Source organism: Callorhinus ursinus, unplaced genomic scaffold (genome assembly GCF_003265705.2).
Source record: "Callorhinus ursinus isolate GAN/ISIS: 27379988/994484 unplaced genomic scaffold, GSC_fseal_2.0 scaffold27, whole genome shotgun sequence".
Classification (NCBI taxonomy): domain Eukaryota; kingdom Metazoa; phylum Chordata; class Mammalia; order Carnivora; family Otariidae; genus Callorhinus; species Callorhinus ursinus.
In genome coordinates, this window is record NW_027397089.1 from 8,354,445 (window position 1) to 8,378,029 (window position 23,585).

The 23,585-nt window shown below is 40.6% G+C and overlaps 1 protein-coding gene across 9 annotated transcripts in view; it reads right to left on the bottom strand.

Moving 5' to 3' along the window:
* SSPN (sarcospan) overlaps positions 1-23,585 on the bottom strand; it is a 250,290-nt gene that overhangs the window by 166,498 nt on the left and 60,207 nt on the right. For 2 of the 9 annotated variants that reach the window (XR_012373966.1, XR_012373965.1), the window contains exon 1: positions 5,445-5,941. The exons of 3 other annotated variants lie outside the window; for them this stretch is intronic. Coding sequence is in view for 3 of the 6 variants with exons in the window: in XM_073877828.1 (XP_073733929.1) it covers positions 5,445-5,720 (276 nt within the window). In the remaining 3 variants the exon portion in view is untranslated. Of the gene's footprint in view, positions 1-5,058; positions 5,081-5,444; positions 5,965-17,997; positions 18,082-23,585 lie in introns of those variants that run through there. 4 more of the 9 variants (XM_073877828.1, XM_073877830.1, XM_025879931.2 and 1 more) reach the window with 4 other exon arrangements.

Consider the following 23,585-nt stretch of genomic DNA (forward strand, 5'->3'; position numbering starts at 1 on the left):
CACTGCCTGCCACTCCCCCTGCTTGCATGCTCTCCCTCTCTCTGGCAAATAAATAAAATCTTGGAAAAGAAATGGGTTTTTGTAAGTTCAAACAGAAGCGAAGATAATGGGAAGTACGGAATAGACAGACTCCAATTCAACACTGATCAGACACCCATCATGTGTCCAGGGATACACAGGAGTCCCTTGGACATACACTGTATTTAAAGAGAATAAATGGCTTTCTGTTTCATTAGATTACCCCCAAATTCTATGAACTAGTATTTCTACCATAAAAAATAAAACCAAATGATGATTGATATCTCAAAAGTTTCCAGAGATTAACTCTCTGCGTTGAGTAAATCCACACTACAGATTGAAAAATATCAGGATCCACCACTTCTCCTTATTTTAAAAAGAGAAAGAAGATCCAGGGATAACTTCCTCATTAAACAAGCCCTTCCTTGGCCTTGGCATGTGTGGCTTAGTATCAGGCTAGCAGGAGAGGTGAAAATACATTTCTCCTAACGATTCTGTCCAATCTTAAGCTTCCTTATTCTTTATTCTAATATTCTTTCAGGAAACAGATCACCAAATTCTCAAATAATCCCTTTTATTTCCATACACTGTTTACAATTAATTTCTTTTGACAAATTAATTGTTATACTCCATTTTTATACTTACTGGGAGCACTTTATGTACCAGAAGATAATTTTCCTGCCATTATTTATTAAATATGCTCCGTGGAGACTGAGTTAGGCCATATAATTACCACTCCTCAGTTTCTAACAAACCTGTGACAGTTGCTATAATAAAAATTATTTCCCAGTAGTACCAGAGATATGATATTAGATTTTGGAAGCATATCAAAGTCCCAATATGAAAAATAATGTATTACTATGTAATGTATTCCTAAAAACATAATTTGAAGTTAACTTTCTCAAATGTCAATATACCTATATGGAAAACTGACACCACGTTTAGCTTCTTGACTTTTTTAGGGTCTAAAACCCAAATGCCAAACCTTCCACACTCCCAATTTCTCCTATAACCATGATCAAATTTTGTAGCCAAATCATCATGTCTTACTTAGTTTTTCTACTTATAAATTATGGATGATAATATCTGTTCCTTACTTGCTACATGTCATATATCTACTTGTGCATTTCAGGATATACTCTGTTTTAAAATAAATAACCACCCAATTTTCCCTTCCATTAAGCCAAGGTTAAAAATAGATTTTAAAATCTGAATACACCTGCATTTTGAATTCCTTAGAGTAAGTTAACATATGAAAACTGTTATTGAAATTCTTGACAGGACTCTTAATCACTACAGATTCATATGATGAGTTTTATGAATGACATTAAGGAAAGGAAATATTCTTCCTTTCCTTTTAAGTCCTTCCCTTAAACTTTCTAATGTGATTGATGTGGTATATATCTCAGGGTTTTTATTCTAGCTGAGTGCGATATGGGAGCAATGGAGAAAATTATGAGGAAAGCTGAAAACCACAGTAAGGCAAATTCCTACTTTCCATGGGAATATTCCCTACAAGGGCCAAGAGACTAACATATACTATGCATCTCCATTGGGGATGAGAGGCAAGAGTTTGCTCTGAAATTGACTTCAGAGCAGAGATGCCAAAGCACATAAATCACTGTAAGTGAAATACTTTGAAAGTATATGGGCTTTAAAATTATTTGTGTAGGTTAAATGTTTTAGTAGGAAGTATTCATTGCTGTCGGATGCGATGAGGGCACATGCCCATCAGGATCTCTAGAGACCCCCTTTGATGCATTATTTTTAGACCAATGCCTAGCACAGCAGACGCTCCCAACACATGTCACCGCATGAAGAAAAATAAGCCAAAGTTCAAACGTGTTACACTTCACCTAAGCCAAAATTGTATTCTATGGAGCAAGAATTAAGTAAAGGCCTCAAAGTTCTTGGATTCCTTCAGTCCATACACATTTATCATCAGTAAGAATTCTGGAGGGATGAGCAAACTTAAGTGCCTACTTGACCCAACGACTCAAACCATTAATAGAATAAAGTGCAAAGCATCCTTTTATTTCCTAGGACCCCTGCCCCTAGCCAAGCTCATCCTCAAAGACCCTGTTCCACTTTGTGTGGCCATTGTGGCGTGACTTACAACCCTCAAACCATTTATACAGAACTTTGAGAGAAGAATGGTACTTTTACAGGTTACCAAGTCTCTATAGTGGCTCCATTCCATTTTTTTTCCCCCTTTAGAGGAATCTTTTGTAACTTAAGTAAAAAGACTTCAGTCATCTCTCTGATGGAGGATGAGGGACATCACATGTATGGATAGGCAAGAGATAACCTATTTGTTTTTCTAAAATTCCACTGGACATAAATCTCTGATCATAGATCATCAAGGACTTCTCCAGTTTATAACCCAGAAGTTCACTGAATATTCAACAAGTCACCCAGACATTGGTCAATAAGAAGTCACCTAAGTGGATTGATCCACCTACCCAGATTCTATGATGAGAACGGTGATTCCCAAATCCCAAAGTAATGGGATAGTCACCTTTGTAAAGTGAAGTAAGTACCATATGGTAAGAGGCAACCGGTCGGTATAAAGAGAATTAGAAGAGTGAAACATTAAAGATGCCGATGGACTTGGTGTACAGTCTGGTGGCCCCTGCTTATTCGAATTCAGCCTAAATTGCTGAAGTGGGTTTTGACTTTGCCTCAGCCCCTGGGACTGACCTGTACTGCTTTGGTCTAGCAGATCTCAAACAGGGCAAACATTTCAGCATTCCCTGGAGGATATCCCAGACCACACTCACTCCATATGCCTGAGGGAAATGACCCCGAGGAGGTCCCTTTCCTCCAAGTTAATTGTTAGAAGTCTCCAGAGAGATCCGGAAAGTACTGGATTAATCTAATACCATAAGATTGTTAGTAGTAATTCAGCTATGAACAGAAAAGGTGGAGACCGTCAAATTGGTATCACCGTCAGGGTTCAACTGGCCTAGGAAATGTAACGAGTCTGGAATAACTCTTCTGCAAGACTAGAGATAAAATAGAGCCGCCTCCAATTTGAAGAGTGATTGTCACTCCCGGCGATTGCTTCTCTGACTGCTAATAAAGAGCTAACAGTTCACTGAATGCTCACCATTAGCCAGCACTGCTCTAAGTATTAGAGCAAGTATTGATTTGTTTAATTCTCACGACAACCCCAAGAGGTAGGAATTATTACCGTTCTGATTTCATCAATGAAGAAATGGAAGCCTAGAGAGGTTAAGTAACTTGCCCGAAGTTATTCAGCAAATGATGTCCAACCCGTGGCTCAGTACCAGGCGCGGTGTTTATGCTTCTGTACGTTCTCATGCGGCCGCCCTGTCACTTCCCTTCCCTGAAAGTTTGGAAGAGTGCCCGTGACCAACCACAGACAGCCAGATGAGGACGACAAGCACGGTGTCTGTGGGAGCCTGCAACTCTGGCCCAGCGGGGAGGAGAGTTTTCCCTCACCTAGCTCCTCGAGACCCTCCTCACCTGTCTCCCCTAACTGCTGGTCTCTCCACAACTTCTCTGTTGAAAGAAAACTTAGATTTACAGATACCATCAGGGCTACACAGTACGAGCAAACTTCAAGTGGATCCTACTTTATACACTGGAAAACTAGAAAGAACAGAGACCTGGCTGTCTGCAATGCTCTTTGTATCACACCCAGGGAGGTTCCAAAGCAATTAGGAGCACATGATGCTCCCAACAGGCGCTCGTGAAATTTCAGAGTTGCATGATTCATATGTGCGTGCCTTAAACATCAAGACTCATTTTGCCCATCGAATTTGCTTTTCTGGTACTGGGCTTTTTAAAGTGGATATAAGGAAAGGATAGAAGACACCCTTGTAAGTGATATTCAAAACAACGGAATGAAGGACTTTCATGCCTTCTTTCTTTTAATTCGCCTGGTCTTAAAAGACAGACTTTTTCCCCCTCTGAGTATCTTGACAGTCATTTAGGTGACTAAAATACCCAGTATATCTTAGTGAAAAGCTATTTTTAAAATTACTTGATTTAGAAAACTCCAATCATGATAATTTCATGGGAATTCTTAGTACACAAATTAAAAGTTTTAAATTACTTGGCAAGAATTTGTGAGTTCAAATAATCTTAATGAGGAAATACCTGCAGCAATGCATATTTATCAGGTGCTTTTAACATCTGTCTCTGATACAAAATTATTTTGAGGGTAGTTTTATGAGTTATAGTTCCTGTGGTCAGTAAAAGCAGTCATGACGCAGTATGATACTAGGGGCCAGAAGTATCCATTCTAGTGTCGCCTGGTTCTGCCACTTTTAATCTCTGGGCCTTGAGAATGTCATTTAACTTCTCTTAGCCTGCTTCCCTGTGTGCCAAGAGGGGTCACAGTTCCCACCTCCAAGCGTTGTTTCACAGATCAAATAAAATAAAAAACTGCTAACTAAATGTACATTAAAGAGACTTTAGTCAGCCAGAATATTAAAATTACACACTAAGTGGGGTGGCAGTGTGGCTCAGGGAGGAAAATGCAGATGTGGTCTGGTGCTAAAAGGAACCAACTTGGCTGATTGGCCAACTTTGCCAACTCACCACCTTGGGTGAGTCCGCCCTCAGTTTTCTCATCTGCGAAATGAAATAATAATAACTATCCCATAAGGATGATGTGGGGTTTAGAAATAATAAATGTAAGGCCTCTACCAGGACAAGCAACACGAGGTGCCCAACAAATGGCACCCGTTTCACACCAAAGAAGCCATTTAATTAAGCCGAGTACGCTGTGTGTTTCAACACTCACAGCAGCTGACCAGTGTTCTGCCTAGAACAGTACATCCGTTAGCAGAGTCCCAAATAGCTTCTGCTATGACCAGCCCCTGCCTTTATCCCACTTCGGACTCCAGAGATTAAAGCTGTGCTGGCGGTATTCATATTTCCTGCTTTAAAACCTTACTTTACACAATTTACTAATGAAATCTCAAATGTAAAAAATCAAATTAATACCACGCAATGTGGCAACCCCAAGGGCAGGCTTTTTCCTAACCCGCGTTTCCTCCGTGAACTTACTTCACTGTTTGTTACTTATCTAGAGACAAGGGTGGGGTCCGGGGACCAGGAGAGGACAAAGGCGAAGTGAATCTGCTGTTGTTATCCAGAATGTTCAAGTTGACCAAAATAAGCCACCTCTGACTCGCCTCCCCAGCTCCAGGCCGTTAGAGGCAGGCCCGCCGGAGGCGTTGAGAGCAACAAGCGGAAGAGGGGCTCGAGTCCCACCGCGCCCAGCCTTGCCCCCGGGCAAACCAAGTGTGGCCGGCACCGTCGCCAAGCAGAGCGCGAGTTAGAAGAGTGGAGCTGGGGAAGGGCGCATGCAGTTGGGTTAGTCTGGACTCGGACATGCTGCTGTGCATTCCTGTTTGGCAAACGCGCTTAGGCAAAACAGACTTGATGCTTACAATGATCCCAGCCCAAAATGGAGTGTCTCTGACTAGCAGGGAGGAGCTGATGCTCGCCATGAGAAAGCCCACCACGGTCACGGCGATGCCAAGGGCCAGCTGCAGCAGCGCGAGCAGCAGCGGGAACCGGCAGCCGCAGCACGTCCGGGCCTCCTCCTCCCCGCACTCCTTGGGGGCCCCTTTGCCCGTCTTCGGCCCCATGTCGTCGGGCCCGGCGGCGTCCGCGGCCGGCCCCCCCTGCCTGTGCTGGCCGCGGGGCTGCTTGTCCTTGCCCATGGCCGCTGCGTGGGTGGGTGGGTGCGTGTGCGGCGCGCTGGGCCCCGGAGCGCGGCACTGGGCGGGCTGAGCCTGCCCTGGTATTCGAATTACGGAGGCTGAACAAATATGGAAAACATTTGGAGCCGACTCGCCGAGCCTCCAAAGGCCACAGGGAGCCCGCAGCAGAGGGGGAGTCGAGGGGGGTCGCCAACTGCCAACGCGCCGGGACGCAGGGCCTGTTGGGCCCACCCGCGGGGTGTGGGGAGCCCCGCGGGAGGCGGAGCGGCTCCCTTCGCCTTCGAAATCCTGGGCACTTTATGCACTTTAGACAGGCTACGTGTGTGTGTGTGTGTGTGTGTGTGTGTGTGTGTGTGTGTACTTTAGACAGGCTACGTGTGTGCGCACTTTAGACAGGCTACGTGTGTATGCACTTTAGACAGGCTACGTGTGTGTGTGACTGTTTTCCTCACTCAAAACCCCAGGATGTTTTTGGTTTTGTTTTTGTTTTCTGAGAGGTGCAATGCAAGGTGATGAATGTTTAATCATTTGAGTTTAATTAATAGACAGTTTAATCCAAAATAGGCATTGCTGGGCTCCAAGCTGCGAAGTCATTTCCAGAAGTTAAATTGTTCTTATTTTCCAACAAAGGAATAGGCCCTTCTCCTTCTTTATAAATTCTGCAATCCAGCTGACAAATAAAGTCACTTTTCCCATTGAGGTGCTTGCTTTTGAAAGCACTGTTTATGGAGATGTTGGGCTAATACATTCTCCAAAGTGTATGTGTTTTTAAAAGTTCTCTCTGTAGTTTATATGGACTTCCCAACCAGTCTTCAGTAATCGCCACATCAGTGCCTAGGGGGCTTGTTATATCCCTTGGACATGGACAATTTAATGCAGTCCACATCAGAGATATTTTTAAAGCACCTACAACGTGTTACAACGTAAAGATGTTGAAGATAGATTCAGTCCAGCCCAAAGTCACAGAACGAATCAATAAAACCGATTGTTCTTGTTCCCACATATGTGTACTCAGTAGCACTTAGAGAAAATTTCAGTGAAACCACTAAGAAATTATCCCGTCATTTTGGAGTATTTAATATCTACTTTGGTATGGTCATTGTGACATTCAGAAAGATGTATTTAAAATATAAATGATGTTGCCATGATGGTGGGAGAGATAAAGCCTACTCCTAGATTGCTCACTATCAGCTAATTTAAAGAAAGTCTAATTCCCCGCTTTGTTTTCTTAGAATTATAAACTAATCATCATCAACTCTCCTCGTAAACTGTCAGGTCCTAACAAAGTTACCTTTGAAGGTATAAAATAGATTCTTACTTTATGAGCTTCCACTGAAGCTCTTTCTTATACCTTCCTTCTGGGTCAGTGAGAAAACTATGGTCCACGGAATAAATGCAGTAGCTTGAAAAGCAGAATTCAAACCACACAGGCCAGTGGTCCCTGTAGAAGCAGTAGAAGCAAGGTTCTCTCACAAGAGGAGCATAGGGCTGAGGTAAGGTCATTGTCAGCTGTGGTGTGACCACACCACTAGGATTTCTAGTGAGAACAGACAAATAAAAGCTGGTGTTACACCAAGATACCCACCTCACTTGGGCCTGACTGAGAACAACCCAAATGACAAAACTGTCGTGGTTTTTCTATGTAAATGTGGTAAACATCTTTAGGAAGCTAACTGATTACACAGAAATAATTATTTGTTGTTATGAATAATATGGAGACTAATTACTATCTACTCTGTATTAAGTACATGGTAGGTTCTTTGCACGCTTGACTGTTACTCCTCACAACCACCTTATAATTATAGTTCCCACTTTTAAAGATGAAAAAATTGAGTATCAGAATTATTAAGTGACCAGATTATTAGGCTACTCACCTAGTTAGTTAGGATGGGGGTGAGAGGAACCAAATGTGAACTCTTGTGGATTGCCTATTTTCTTAATTACTTCCTATAGGCAAACAAATGGATTGTGTAAATCATTGATGATTTTAAAGAATTTAATGATCATAGGTAGTATTTTATCCATCACAGAACTGGCTATTGAACCTTAGCCTTGAACCTAAGACTATCTGAGAACTTTACAAAAATATCTTGGTTCACCACCATAATGTATGCATAACAGTCGATGAAGAGCATTATTTCTGTTACTCATTTGTAACTAGACGCAGGCTCTATTTGCTGACCATACAAATGAAACCTGTAGCAGTGAACAACAGCCCAGGTGAACTGTAATCCTTCTAGTCTGATTACAACCAACAACTTCAATTTTCAGCTTCCAGGGAAGGAAGCAGTAATACAGGGAGCCTTACACATGCTCGAATTCCCAACTGCTTGGTTGAATCTATGTTGGAGTGGACCTGGTCTTATAACCATGAGATGATGGTGATAAGAATGGTATTTTCACTTAACTGATATGGGGAAGTAGAAGCAAAGAAGAGTGTGAGTAAAGTTGTCAGAAGGTTAGTGATAAAGAATAATCAAGGCTGGGGCGCCTGGGTGGCTCAGTTGGTTAAGCGACTGCCTTCGGCTCAGGTCATGATCCTGGAGTCCCGGGATCGAGTCCCACATCGGGCTTCCTGCTCGGCAGGGAGTCTGCTTCTCCCTCTGACCCTCTTCCCTTCGTGCTTTCTATCTCTCATTCTCTCTCTCTCTCAAATAAATAAATAAAATCTAAAAAAAAAAAAAAGAATAATCAAGGCTAAAATGGAATGGGAGGGTCGTTAAGGATACAATGAGGAGAGCTTTTCCTTTATTTAACATGTCCTTTCCATTCAGAAAAATCACCATTTCCAGCTCATCACATAGTTTAACAGAAATGAGCAGGGTTTTTTTAGTGTTCATAAATTATAATGTCTCTGTTTTATAGGTTAAGCAATAATCTCTTCAGATATTTATACTACCAGGAAGAAAGGCAAAGTAGAAACAAAGTGTTTTCAGATACTCTACTGGCTACTCTCATAACTCAAAACTAACAGAGATTGGAAATTAAAAATTGCAGAAGAGTAGTTAATACATGATTTGAGATTATTTTGATCCTCTGGGGAAAATAACAAAATTAAGCTTAGTATCTATCTCTGCTGTGTCCCCAATTCCACATTACTGGGAAGTATTTACACTTCAAAAGTTCAGTGCTGGGAAGATGATAACTCTTTCTATAACCAATGTCATTAACAAAATGTCCTTAGGAGATCCAACTAGAAATAATCTTTAAACCAATGTTTCTCTGAACACATGATCTTAGATTCACCAAGAACAAAAAAGATTTCATAGGAAAATTATTACAGTTCCAAGGACTGTATCAAATATCTTTAATATGTAATTAAATATATCAGAGTTCAATTAGATTTGATTTAAAGAGGTATCAGATACTCTACAGAGAACAATTGAAAACTCATTTATGATATGCAGCACGACTGGCCCATATGTAAAATGACCTTACAGGTATTGCTGATATGTGCATGTGTGTGTGTGTGTGTATGTGTGTGTGTGTCCATGTGTGTACAAGAAATTTTAAAAACTCCCATTTTTTTCTATTTTCTTGTTTCCTAGGTCATTAATTTTCAGTGTGTTTTTTGGTTCAATTTTTTTTTTCAGAGGAGTTGACCCATTTGTAATTTTTTTTCATGGCAGTTTATATTGTCAGGGTAAGTGTCATAAGGGAAGTATGCCCTTTTGGTCAACAGAGGGCTTATAACTTCCTCATTCTATAGAGAGGCTATAAAGATGATAACTACCAGTCATTTTCTAATTCACTCCACCTCCTTATATGATGTTATTTATAATGCCATCATATTTTCCTATATATAATTTTCTTCATGTAGTTTTGTCCATGTAATTTCGATGTTTTCACTGCATATGAAGAAATAACTAAATCAATTTTAAATAAGAATACTGGGAGAAGAATGGATAAAAAGTTGTGGTACATCCATACAACAGAATACTACTTGCCAATAAGAAGGAATGTACTATTCACTGTATGTTAATTATACTTCAATTAAATTTAAAAAAAAAGAATGAACTATTGATATAAGCAATGATCTGAATGAATCTCATTAACAGTATGCTGAGACAAAGAAAACAAACATAAAATAATACATGCTGCATAATTTCATTTATATACACATTTTTTAAAGGTCAAAACTAATCTTTGATTATTGAATTTAAGAAGTGATTATGGAGTTGGCATAAGAGAATTGACTGGAAAGGAGCAGGAGGGGACTTTCTGGAATGATAGAAGTCTTCTTTATCTTGGCTTAGGTGATGGCTATGTGAGTGTAAACAATTGTGAAAACTCATTGAACAACACTTAAGATCTATGCATGTTATTTTATGTAATGACATCTCAGTTTTCAAAATGTGATAAAAAGAACTCTAGGGAGTTACTGTATAACCATCAGTAATTAACAACTGAACAATTGGGAATTTTTTAAGTTTATTATTGAAGTATAGTTAACGTACAATGTTATATTAATTTCAGGTGTCCTCAGATTTCACAATGCTATTCATTAATCAGTGCTCACCATGGTAAGTCACAATAGTCACCATCTGTCACCATACAAAGTTATTGCAATATTATTGACCATATTCCCTATACTGTACTTTTAATCTCTATGACTTATTTATTTTATAACTAGAAGTTTGTACCACCAATCCCCTGCATCTTTTTCACCCATCTCTCCACCCACCTCTCTCTTCTGGCAACCACTGTATTTAAGAGTCTGTTTATTTGTTCTGTTTTTTAGATTCTACATGTAAATAAAATCATAGGGCATTTGTCTTCCTCTGACTTATCTCACTTAACAGGATACCCTCTAGGTCTATCCATGTTATGCCAAATGGCAAGATTTTCATCCTTTTTTTTTTTATGGTTGTCCCAAATGCAAGTTTTCATTCTCTTTTCCATTATAATGGAATATATATATATATATATATATATATATCACATCTTTATTCATTCATCTATGGATGGACACTTGGGTTGCTTCCATATCTTGGCTATTGTAAATAATGCTGCAATAAACAGGAGTCCATATATCGTTTTACATTAGTGTTTTTGTTTTCTTTGGGTAAGTACCCAGTAGTGGAATTACTGGATTATATGATATTTCTATCTTTAATTTTTTGAGAAACGATACTGTCTTCTATTGTAGTTGCACCAATTTACATTCCCACCAAGAGTACACAAGGATTCCTTTTTCTCCACATCCTTGGCAACACTTATTTCTTGTCTTCTTGATAATAGTCATCCTAACAGGTATAAGGTGATTACTCATTGTAGTTTTGATATGCCTTTCCCTGATGATTAGTGATGTTGGGCATCGTTTCATGGGTCTGTTGGCCATCTCTGTGTCTTCCTTGGGAAAATGTCTATTCAGATTTTCTGCCCATTTTTAAATCAGATTGTTTTTTGGTATTGAGTTGTATAAGTTCTTTATATTTTTTGGATAATAGAGAGTTGGGTTTTTTCAATTATCTTAACAAACTCTTAATTTTCTCCGCCTTTCTGGCTCCTCTGTATTAATCATCTATTGCTACATAATAAATCACCCCAAAACTTAGTGGTTTGAAACAATAATAATTATCTATTATTTCATAGTTTCTGTGGGTCTCATATTCCAATGGAGCACAGCAAGGATGGTTTGTTTCCTCATGCTATCTGGGGTATCATTTGGAAGCCTTGAGGACTGGGGCCTGGAATCAGCTGAAGTTTTGGCTGAAGCAGAAGGCTCTGCTTTCAAGGTGACTCACTCCTACAGCTAGCAAGTTTGGTCCTCTCCATGTGACCTCTCCACTCACTGGCTCTCCCACAGGGCTGTTTGAGTATCCTGACAACATGGTAGCCAGCTTCAACCAGAACAAGAGAGTCAGAAATGGAGAGAACAAGGTATAAGCTATCCTTTTCATGACAGGGCCTCAAAAGTCTTAGTAACCTAGTAACTCTTGAGTCACATTCTTTAAAATGAGAGTCACTAAGTCCAGCCCACACTCAAGGGGAGAAGAATTTAGATCCTTCTATTGAAAGGAAGAGTATCAAAGTATCAAAGAGTATCAAAGACATATTTTAAAAACCAGCACACTCTTCCTTCTCAACTTTCTTCATGGACTGTATTTCCTTTGCCAAACTCCTGGATGTTGGTATTCTTTGTCTTCCGTCTTCTTACACTACACATTCCATGGCTTCACTGCAGATTCCCAAATCTAAGGAGCCCAGACTTCTGTCCTTAGTTCTAGGTCTGCAAATATAAATACCTACTCACATCTCCATTTGAATGTCCCAAATGTACCCCAAACTCACTCCCTCCTTGAACTCCACAGAGAATCAAGTAAGGTAAATATAAAATGTCCAGAGGCTTTAGTGGCAAGATGGCCACTGATTGCTTTTGCCAAGAGCAGTCCCATATAGTAGTTTTAAGGTTTCAGTGAGTTTAAGAGTGAGTGGGAAGGGACAGGGGGAAGAACATGTGTAAAGAAATCTATGGAAAAGCTTAGCAGAGAAGGGAAGGGGAAAAAAACCTGTAGCTAAAGGGATAATATAAAGTTGAGGAAAATTTTGCCTCTTTTTTATTTTTGGGGGGATAATTGATCAGGTAAGTTCCTTGAGGCAGGAGAATTAGTCAGATGGAAATTCCCTTCATAGGCTGAGATAGGAGGAAAGAATGTAAGACTCAATAGAATGCAGTTAAGTTTGCAGGGTTGGAAAGAAGGCAATTGAGAGAATTCAGATCTTCAGTCTCTTCTAGGATATGTATACAATGAATGTAGTGTCAAATATTTTTCTTCTAAATGATGCAGATTTTAGATATAGAGCCTTTCTACTTCCAGATTCTATTTCACAACACGTTTATCACTATGCCTAATTTAGACACACTTTCATAAAACCACATCGTTTTCTGAAAATTTTCTCTAAAAGAACAAAAACATAATTTTCTATGAATTACAAAAATAATAATGTCTGGAATGCGTATACCTATTTTTATAGGTTAGAAAGTTCTCTCACATATTATCTCTTTAAATCTAACCAAAACTCTATAAAGTCAGAATTTCTTCAGAGTGATTAAGTGATTTGCTCAAGGCTATATTTTTCCATCTTACTCTAAGACCGGTGTCTTTTCAATATATATTTTAGCTGAATGACTTGGACTTTGTTAGATTTATTGATACACAAAAAATTGCACAAGTTTAATGTATATCTTGAGTTGAATTTTTCATTGCATGAAGAAATTGCATTAGTACATTTATGTTAACACACAGGTTTGACATGTTAACATATGTAGTAAGAGCTCTGCTCCCAATTCCAATGTGTGGGCTTTTTCCCCCGATAACACCAAGCAGTTCTCCAAACGCCAGCTGTGTGTTCTACTTTTCAATTCAATTCTGACTCTATTGACCCAGAGACAGCCTTGATTCCATAGGTTAAGGGTTCAGCCCCACTTAGACGAAAACTGGCCCAACTTCAAATGTTACCTGTGCTTCTGACTTACTGCCTATGGATCAGAGGTTCCCATGATCCTCTCCTTGGGTTTGATTAATTTGCTAGAGCAGCTACAGAACTTACTGGCTTGTTACAAACTATATGAAAGGTTACTAACCAATAGCTAGATGAAAAGATACAAGGGGCAAGGTCCATAACAAAGGAGCTTCTGTCCTCATGGAGTTTGGGGCCTGGCACGGTGGCATGTGAAAGCATTCTAGTTCACCAATGATCCCTGTCCTTTGGGTTTTTATGGAGGCTTCATTACATAGCCTGATTAATTCATTGATTATGGGTGATTGATTCAACCCCCAGTCCCTTTCATCCCTGGAGGTCAGGGGGTAAGACCAAAACTTCTAACTCTCTAATCACACTGTTGGTTCTCCTGGCAACCAGTTCCCATCCTTAAGAACAGGCCCAGTATCATCTCATTAAGATAAAAAAGACACCTTTATCACACTCATCACTTAGGAAATTCTGAGGATTTAGGAACTCTGTGCCAGAAATGAGACAGAAACCAAAGATATATTTCCTATAAAATCACAGTATCACAAGGGTACACAGCGCTTTGTACACAGAAATCCCTGCCAAGTCCCAGGGCAGCAAGGACAGATGCTGTCTAGAGTCCAGATCATAAGCACCATGAGGGCAGACACCATGCCTTCCTAATCACCATCAGTCCTGCAGTACTCAGCACAGTGCATAGAACACCATACGGTTTTAGTAAATATTTATAGATTCTAAATAGTCATGCTGCTTATTCACGATTCATCTGGATTCAGATATTTCTGACATAAACAATATTTCTTTAAAAGCCTTGAATTTTATATTTTGTTTGCCCATTTTTAAGAGTTGTCTTTAGGAATCATTCAAATGGACACTTCAGATGAATTATAATCAGGCTTTCTAAATAATAGCATTAAAAACACCACAAAGTCATTTTAAATATCCGATGTGCTATAAGCAAACTCTATGATTTTCACTCTGACCACGAACCCTCCTCCTTAGTTAGAAAAACTGAGTCACTGTCTGACCCTAAGCCAGACTGACGTCTTTTATCCTTTTCATAATATGCAGGTTTCCACAGACTTATAATTCCCTTGCATTTGGTTCCATATCCAGTCATCACCACCTTTAAAGACATCTTTGGCCCAAAGACAAATTCATGCCAGCCATGTTCTCTTTCTCCTACAGTTCTTCTATGAATTCTCTCATATGTAGCTCTGAATGCAAACACTGGACTCAGGCTGCCCAAGTTCCAGTCTTAGCTCTAACTCTTACCAGCTGTGTGGTGTAGACACTTGCCCACACCTCTCTAAGCCTCAATTTCTTCTCTATAAAATGTGAACATTACAAGTACTTATCTCAGAAGGTTGCCATGAAGTATAAATACAGTAGTTCATGAAAACATGAGACCATTTCCTGACATGGATAAGTAATCAATAATTGTTAGCTATTATCCTAGCCCTGCCCTATTTTCTTATTCACTTTTCTTTTCCTATGCATTATCTTTCTCTTTGGCAATTCTGTCCTCGTGGTTTTTCCTCCCACATTCTCCACAGAAGAGGAGAACCCTCCCTGTCCTCTTATACTCACTGCCTGATATCTCTCAAGCTTTAGCTACGAAATCAGTGCTTTGCTTCATAATATGATTTTATTTTTCCTCACCACCACCCACTGTATTCTCACCCAACTCTGTAATTGGGACTTTTCCAGAATGATCCCTAGAGAAAGATGATTTAGCCCACTCTCTTCTATTGCTCTATCGAGCTCCCTCCACCTGAACTTTGACCCCACCCACTGCTTCAGGGAAGTGACTGTCCACAAATGCTGTCTGACACCCCAGCCAATCATAAAAGGGCTGCCATTTTATTTATAATCTTGTGCTATGCACCCTGTGAAGGTAACATCAAATTAAGATGGAAATTCACACCTGACTTCCCCAACTGATTTCAAATTATGTTCCAGAAGTTGCTAAATTGCTGGCACTTCAAAAAACAATGTTTTGATAATCTAGTATTAAGCTAGATTAGTTAAATTATGACAGAAAAAAGTTTCCATTTCTCAAATGTTACATTCCTTGAAAGATCACACATGATATGATGGATGACACTGTTTTTGATGGCCTAAAATCCCTCTAATGTTGGAGGATGACCCCTCACCCATCTCAATATGGTCTTGTGAGACTGCTGCCCGCTCCATGACCACAGGAATGGGCCTTTGGCCCTGGTCTAGCCAATCACAGTATCCCTGCTCCTACCCTGGGTTTAAAGGTCGGGTACATGAAGGAGAAGCCAAGGCAGAATGAGTAAGAATCCTTCCATTAAGCATGAGGTAAGGATGCTGGGGTGGGGTGCAATCCTCTCTCTCTCTCTCTCTCTCTTTTTTTTTTTTTTTTTTGGAATGGAGTCTACCAATTGTAGGGTTTCTTTCCCACAACTTGGAGAGAGTCTTTCTACAACAGGTGAGAATAAGATCAATGAGCAGAGAAAAACAGAGGTGAGAGAGAGAGAATTCGACATTATTTGAGCCTCAGAAAAGAGCTCTGCCTGAAGCAAGCTCCTTGAGTATTCCAAGGCAGGAAATTGTCTTATTTGCCACTATACCACCATTCTTGGCACACACTAGGTGCTCAATCAATATTTGTTGAATGGTTAAATAAATAAACAAGTCAAAAGATATTCCTTTTAGGTGAGTTATTTCTATCCCTTGAAACTGGAAGCTACCCTAACTAATGCACCCACCCAGGTGAATTTCAGCATTGCCCATGAGCATCCTCTTCTCTGCAACAACAGACCTACAGTGGCAGAAGAAAAACATAGAGAAATGACAAGTGAGTAGTGAGTTCATTTCCAAAAAGACAAGAATGTTTAAGTAGCACATTTTTTTTCTGTCAAACTGTGTAGAAAAATATGAAGCCATTGTAGGGTAGGATAGACATTTTATAAGGTGTCTATTTACAACAATTTGGCAGGTGGGGAAATGCCAATTGTTATTTATAATCTACACCACCTTTAGCTTAGGTGCATTTGTACAAATAAAGCATCGTGCTCAATTAGTTAATTATACCTGAAACTTTTGTTGCTCTTTTATTAGCCCAAATCATAAAATTAGGTAGTTACATTTACAGATACTTGCATGCACTGGTGTTGAGCCAAGAATGCAGGTCAGAATTGCCTACAGAGTACTTAAGATGTGTTTTGGTGTTTTTTTTTTTTCTAAATGCCTAATTTAGTTATATTTGGGATGCAGTTTAGGCCTGTAGTATGTTTAGGATGTATCCTCATGCTTAAGTATCCCTCTACAAACCTGCCCCGGACACAGCCCAGCTAAGCTCAACACTCTGGCCATCTCCTAACGCAATTCCTTTCCCAAAGGTTAACTGTTTAACTATATCGTTTTAATTCTTCTTGGTGCCACTTTCTCAGTAGTGAGCTGCCTTTACAACATTCCTTCCTGCATTCATTCAATAAACATTTACTGAGTGCCTAATATTGTTAAGTAACCCAGGTGGCAGGGAGGGTCAAAAGGCAGGTTCCTGCCCTCAAGAAGCTCACATTCAACTGGAGGGAGACAACTCCCAGAAAAGTGTAATAAAGTGCGACATGTGTGAGAACAGAATTGCATGTAGAGTACAGCAAGGCACAAAGGGCAAAGTGACTCTACTGCAGTATGTCACCATCTAAGGCACACAGACTGGGTAGTTGGGAAATATGTGGCACAGCAGAGTGATCATTCGTGACTTGTCCTTATTTATCTATGAGGTGACTCTGGAATGTATCAGGTAGGACCTGCTGGTTCATGAAATCCTGTCAGTCAGCCAACAGCTAGCTCCTTCCCCATGCCTAATTCTTGGAGACTATCCTTCCCAGTTTCACTTTTGTGCTCCTCTGCCCCCAGGGTAGTAAGGGTATAATCAGACGGGGACAAGGTATGGGGAGGAGGGTGTGACTGACTAAACACCCAACTATATTGCTGGCCCTCGGGGGACAGCTCCCCTGAATACTGGAGAACCAATTCTCGCTGGAATTCATGAACCCCATGCCCATCAATCATCTGCAGCTTTCCTCAACATCTATTTTTTACTTAGTGATATTTTTTTGTCCATAAGCAATCTTCAATAAACATTTAACACATCATGTAAGTGGTCAGGAAGAGCATTTTTTTCTTTCTTTTTTTTTTTGCATTTTTCTTTCAATATCATGTATGATTCTAAAATTCATGCATAATTTTAAGTTTTGTTCCTAAAAGCCTAAACAATCCATATTTTAAATCAAAACAATTTATCTTCTTATACATCCTCTTTAGAGGGAGTAGGGGAAGCAAAACAAGAGAAGAAAAGGGAGGAAATGTGAAACATTTATCAAAGTGAGTTGCTTGGGTTTTAATAAGAATGAAATTGGCACCTAGAAAACAACCTATCAAAATGTTAAAAGCAATTGCCTGGAGGCGGGGAGCAGTGGAACATAGATATTTTCCCCTTCTTCCTACTTTTCTGTTGTCCTCTAATGGGCACATTACATTATGATGTAACGAACCAACCAACAAACAAAAACAAATTAAAAAACAAAACAAAACAGAAAACCCCTTAGTTTTCAAAAGAAACTCACTTCCATTGTTCCAGAGGCTGCATTTCATTTTTGCTTTCTTCCTCTTTATGAGAGAAAATATTTCCATTTTATTTACTAATATTTATAATAGTCTTTCCTCTGTGGTTGCCTGTCTAGGAGAAAGATGAACTATGCCATTAAATGTTCTACATATTGACCACTGATGGTCTTTGGTCGTATCTCCAGCTTCTACTCACTTTCAAAGTCCCAGCTGACTTGTCACCATTCTCCAACATCCGAAGGGAGAGTTCACAGCCCTGGTCACAGGTCAGATGTTCGCTCTGTAAATACAAGGTTTACTCTACAGAAAGTTCTATCTCAAGCTCCCCTTCTCTGTGAAGATTTTCCTCACTCTCCATGCCATTGAGCTATTTCTTTTTTGAACTTCTACAGCATTATATATATGATGTAAGGTATTATTTATACGAGCTTTCAGTCTGTATTTGCTTTACATGATAACATTCACTTGCAAAGGATCATTGGTTAGTTACTGTGTGCTAGGAACTGTGTTAGCGCTCAAGAGTGAACAGGACGGCAGCGCCTGGGTGGCTCCGTTGGTTAAGCGTCTGCCTTCAGCGGGGGTCATGATCCCAGGGTCCTGGGATCGAGCCCCACATCAGGCTCCCTGCTCAGCGGGGAGTCCGCTTCTCCCTCTCCCTCTGCCTCTCTCTCCCCTCCTCCCCGCTTGTGCTCTCTGCTCTCTCTCAAATAAATAAATAAAATCTTTAAAAAAAAAAAAAGGGTGAATGGGCTGGATTACAGAATAGAGTACAATAGATAACAGCAATTTATAAATACACACAGTGCTTTGCAAATCCAGAAAGGGAGTACCTTACTCTTTGCCCATCCAGATTGTTTTTTGCAGGCTCTGGAGCAGCAATCTTCCCATGTTCCACCCTACACCTTGACTGCCACCCCCAAGAAATTGTTATGGGCTTGTTAGAATCCAGTGCACCCACTGGCATAGTGGTGTCAGCAGGTCAAGCTTGCTTATTCTTCCTCTCCTCAAGTTTTCCTTCATAAGTGAATGTAGCAGGCCAAGTTGGGGCTGTTTCTTTGGGAAGCTCATGGCCTCCTGAGGCTCTTATTTGAGGACTGGTTCCTTTATTCCAGTTTCCTCCTTCCATGTGGCCATCTAGAATACCGTATAATTTGGGATGATGACCAAGAGCTGCTACAAAGCCCAGGATGGATGGCTAGCCTCGGCTTTGTGATCCAGCTCAGAACCACACTGCAACCTAGAATGGTGTCTGGGTCCAAAGTCCAGCTAGCAACTTCCCACATTGTCTACATATTCATATCCCTTGGGAAACTCATGGGGAAGGGAGGCTGTGGTCGGGAGTACATCTAAGTAGTCTGAGTACCCCTTTTATAATACTATCAACACCCTCCCTAATTTCTAACATGGGCCATTTTGGGTAGAGATTGGATCTTAAATTTTTTTATAGTTATCTAAACAAAAGACAATTAGATACATAGAGGATGCTCAATTTTATTTTATTTTTAATATTTTATTGTTATGTTAATCACCATATATTACATCATTAGTTTTTGGTGCAGTGTTCCATGATTCATTGTTTGTTCATAACACCCAGTGCTCCATGCAGAACGTGCCCTCCTCAATACCCATCACCAGGATAACCCATCCCCTTCCCCCCCCTCCCCTCTAGAACCCTCAGTTTCTTTTTCAGAGTCCAGAGGATGCTCAATTTTAAAAAAAATCACAACTTAGTAGATGGAGAAATTCTCTCTGGACCAGATGTTCATATATTAATGGAATGTAATTTCAATTATAAGATGCTGCTAAGATAATACTTGTAAAAGAAAGTTTTGTGATAAAAAGAGATAGGTATAAGATACTAAGATAATGGTAAAAATTTCTGAAAGTCTAAGGGGGTAGAATCAGTCAGTGGTTCTGATTCCTGACTGTGTATCATCAGAATCACCCACAACGTTCTTTTTAAATACCTGTGACCTAGACCTTTCTCTAGAGATTCTAATTCAGGAAGTGGATTAGGCATACAGCATTTGTACTTTTCAAAGACTATAAATGTTCTTGATACATGGCTAGGATTGTAAACCAGTCTCAAATTAAAAAAAAAAAAAAAAAAAAAGAACAAAGTCCAGGCACCAATTAATGCATCTGAAATAGCTCTGGTCCTTCACCTTTGTCAATTAAAAAAAGTTAAGCTTTTACTTAGTAAAGCTAGAGTTAGTCCCCAAATTTGGAATTTTTCTCTGGGAGGTTTCATCAAAGATGATTTAAAAACTAATCAAGATAATTATCTTTTTTACCTAATCATTGTGTAAACCTAGCCCGTTATTTTTGTTTTGTTAGACACTGATCACCAACTTAGGACAGAAATTTAGAGTCAGAGGTAATCAACTCATTCCTCCACTCCTGCATTGAGCTTCCCATAGTGAATGCTCAATAAGCGCCTCTTGAATGAATGAATGAATGAATGAGTGAATGACTCCACATCCTCATTTTTATAAATGAGGCTCAGATTAGTTGAGCCACCTGCCCACACGCTCACTCCACAGTGATGGCTGTGTTGCGACTTAAAATCAGGTTAGCTCACTCTTCAAACTCAACTCTTTCCATCCTGCCACGTGCTTTACTCACCTCCAAACGGCTGTCAATCTGGAGAATGCTATTAGCTGCCATATCGAGCATTAAAAACAATGTACCACACAGGGTTTAAGAACAATTCTCAAATAATAATTCACAAAAATATGTGTTGCAAACAGGAACTATGTGAGTGGAAAGTGACACACTTATTTTCTACAGAGAAGCTCTGGCTTCTTTAAAACTCAGGTTTTGATTCTGTATTTCTAAATTGCACAATGTTACGCTCCCCTTATAGGCATTAATATGCCAGGTTTAGTTTACTTTGATTTGTCCTTCAGGCCATTATTTCACTGGATATGTTTGGCTCTGATCATCCTACAAAGCAAAAAAACAAAACAAAACAAAACAAAAACAAACAAAACAAAAACTAAACCTTGATCTATAATTGGTGTCTCTGTTGTCACAATCATACATTTTTAGATAAGACTGCCAGATTACCTCCCTGATAGCCTTTTGTAAACCATCCTGTAGAACCAAGAGAAACTGTGGGTTTAGAATGCATTCTCACCACACCTCCTTTTTAAGCCACCACTGAGAAAACAATTATAGCAGTAAGACAGAGGAAGGGGGCTACCATTGTTACCGACCTCCTTCCAACAGTCAGAATGTCAGAGTGGGACTTTGGTCCTAGATAATAATTTTGTTTTACAACGTAATTTTTGCTGCTATCTTGTCTTTAAACAGAAGATCACAGTAACATTCATCCAGGTAGACAAAGAAGTGGATAAAATGAAAGTTTTCCCAACTCTACTGACAACAGTTTCTTTGGGTAAAAGGAAGAAAAAAATGAGTATTAAACTCTAAGAAAGGAAAAAGACTTTCTCAGAGATCACAGTTTTTTACTGATAAGACCGAAGCGATAAAGAAAATAGATCCCCTTTAAACAAAAGTAAAACTTGTGTGAGATTCTGTGCAGTATCAGAAAATCATTCTGCTTTCTGCGAAGCCTGTTCCTGGTCCTCAAACAATACGGTCTCTTCCCCGGAGCACAGCCAAACTGGTGAGCATTATCATGGGCGCATCTAAATGAACTGGTAGTTAGTCGAGGTTGTTTCCCCCCTGGAGATGCTTGATTTTTCCCTTCCAGAACTATATGTTCTGCTACATAGCTCCCACTTTTATTCTTGCCCTCAGTAGGCTCTATTCCTGCAAGCAACACTTGATACGTGTTTTAGCTTGGAGCTGAACTCAATGCTGCTGAGCTCCGAACTATGTTCGGGGTGCTGCATGATTACAAGATGTTTCCTGATGCTTGAGAAGATAAAAAGACAAAAATCCGACGCTCTCTCCATTCCTCTCCAAAGATCTCAAGCACCTTTCGAGTTTTTGTGTCTCTTAAAATAATGTTCCTTTCACCCCAGAATATATCTCTGGACTAAAAATGCTTAGTTATTAAACTGTAAACATTAAAGCTAAATATTAGCTCAGGGGGAAAATAGACTGTGTACCCAGAAAGCCCAGGGGACAGTTAAGTGAGAAAAATTAAGTCTCTTAAATTTAGTGGTTTAGTTTACATTTTGTAGGATGAGATTATGTGTCTGTAATGTACAATGGTGGGGCTTCTGGCGCTGGTGTGGGAGGTGAAGTAAAAAGTCCCTTCCCTTGTTGTCGCCTCTGACTAGGTTCTGAAAGCACCCTAGTGTCTCAAGGTGTCAGGACACTCTGTTCATCGTGTCAAGAAAAGAAATCTCGCCGCTCTGCACACAGTCGTGCGAATGAATATTCAGCACCTCCAACTCAGATTCACGGCTAATGATCCAGATTCTGTATCTTCAAGGGCCAATTGTGCGGCCTCCTTCTTGCACGCTGCCTTTCTTTTTTAGCAGTTTCATTATTTGTTCACACCTCCAGGAGAAGAAGTGGAGAAAGAAGATGAAACATAAATTCACCAACTTTTTTCAACTTACATCCTTGCCAAGTTCTCTGGTTCCAAGAGGGCTGTGGGAGAGCCTGGAGCTCTGAGGGGGGAAGGCTTCTGCTGCGTGTCACCAACCTACCACCCAGCACACACCCTCACCTCGGGACAAAGGGACAAACGGGTGTCCTCTGGACAAAAGGACAGCAAGCAGCCTAAGTAAGTATTTTCCTACGGCACTGCAGAAAACCAAAAAAACAAATAATAAAAGCCTGGCTAAATTCAGGATCCAACCCTTCTAAAGGTTTCAATCACCCAAGAGCTGGGCAAGAGCAGAGACGGCAACACTGTGTGTGTGCGTGTGTGTGTGCGCATGTGTGCATGTGTGTGTGAGGGTAGTCGAGAACCCACAGAGAGGCAACGCTTCGATTGGGTTTGTTGCCTTCTTCAACAGGTAGCCTTACACCGAGAAGGATGAAATTCAGTTTGCTTGTTCTTGGTGGCTTTCATAGAGTTTGCTGACACCATTTTGCAGGGCCTCTTAGGAAGCATTTGGAACTTTGGCCATACAGTAGAGCCAGGATTTCTGACGCGGTATGGGTGCAGTCATGAGAAACTGAACAAAACGCCCAGGCAGAGCTTTTGTTGGGGATGGTTTAAGGAACACAGTGCGCCCACAAGCAACACTGTGAAATGGAGAAGGTTTCTCTTGACATGGGACCCCCTCACTTTTGAATCCTCCTCTATCTTGATGGTACCATGTCACTTGCCTCCACTCCCCACACCACAGCGCCTGGCTCCGCTCCCCAGAAACGCAGGGGACGGCAACCCCTCAGCGTGAGTGAAATCCAGGCCACATGGTATGAGCTTAATCGCTTCCAGCCCTTCCCCTTGCCCCCGTATAGAAAGTACAAACACCTCAGGATGACTCCCCACCCGGCCCCTCCACCCTCACCCTCTCCTCTCTGCCCAGTCTCCAGCCACACGAGGGTCCTGTCCTTCCTCAAGCACTGCTCCCTTCTTGCTGCAGGGCTTTTGAATGTTCTGTTCTCCATGGCTGGAACACTCTTCCCCCACTGTCTCCCTGCTATCTCCCAGGAAGCCTGCCTTGACCCCAGTCAGCTCTGCCCCTCAAGCCCTTTCCTAGAGCTCTGTGCAGCTCCTGCCCAGGTCCCTATGTCAGCGCTGGTTCTTCGGGTGATGCTGTGCTCCCTCCCCAGCAAGAAGTCTGTGCGTCTCTGAGCTCTTGACATAGACATAGTTATTGCTGCATCCCCAGCACAGAGGCTGGCCCGCAG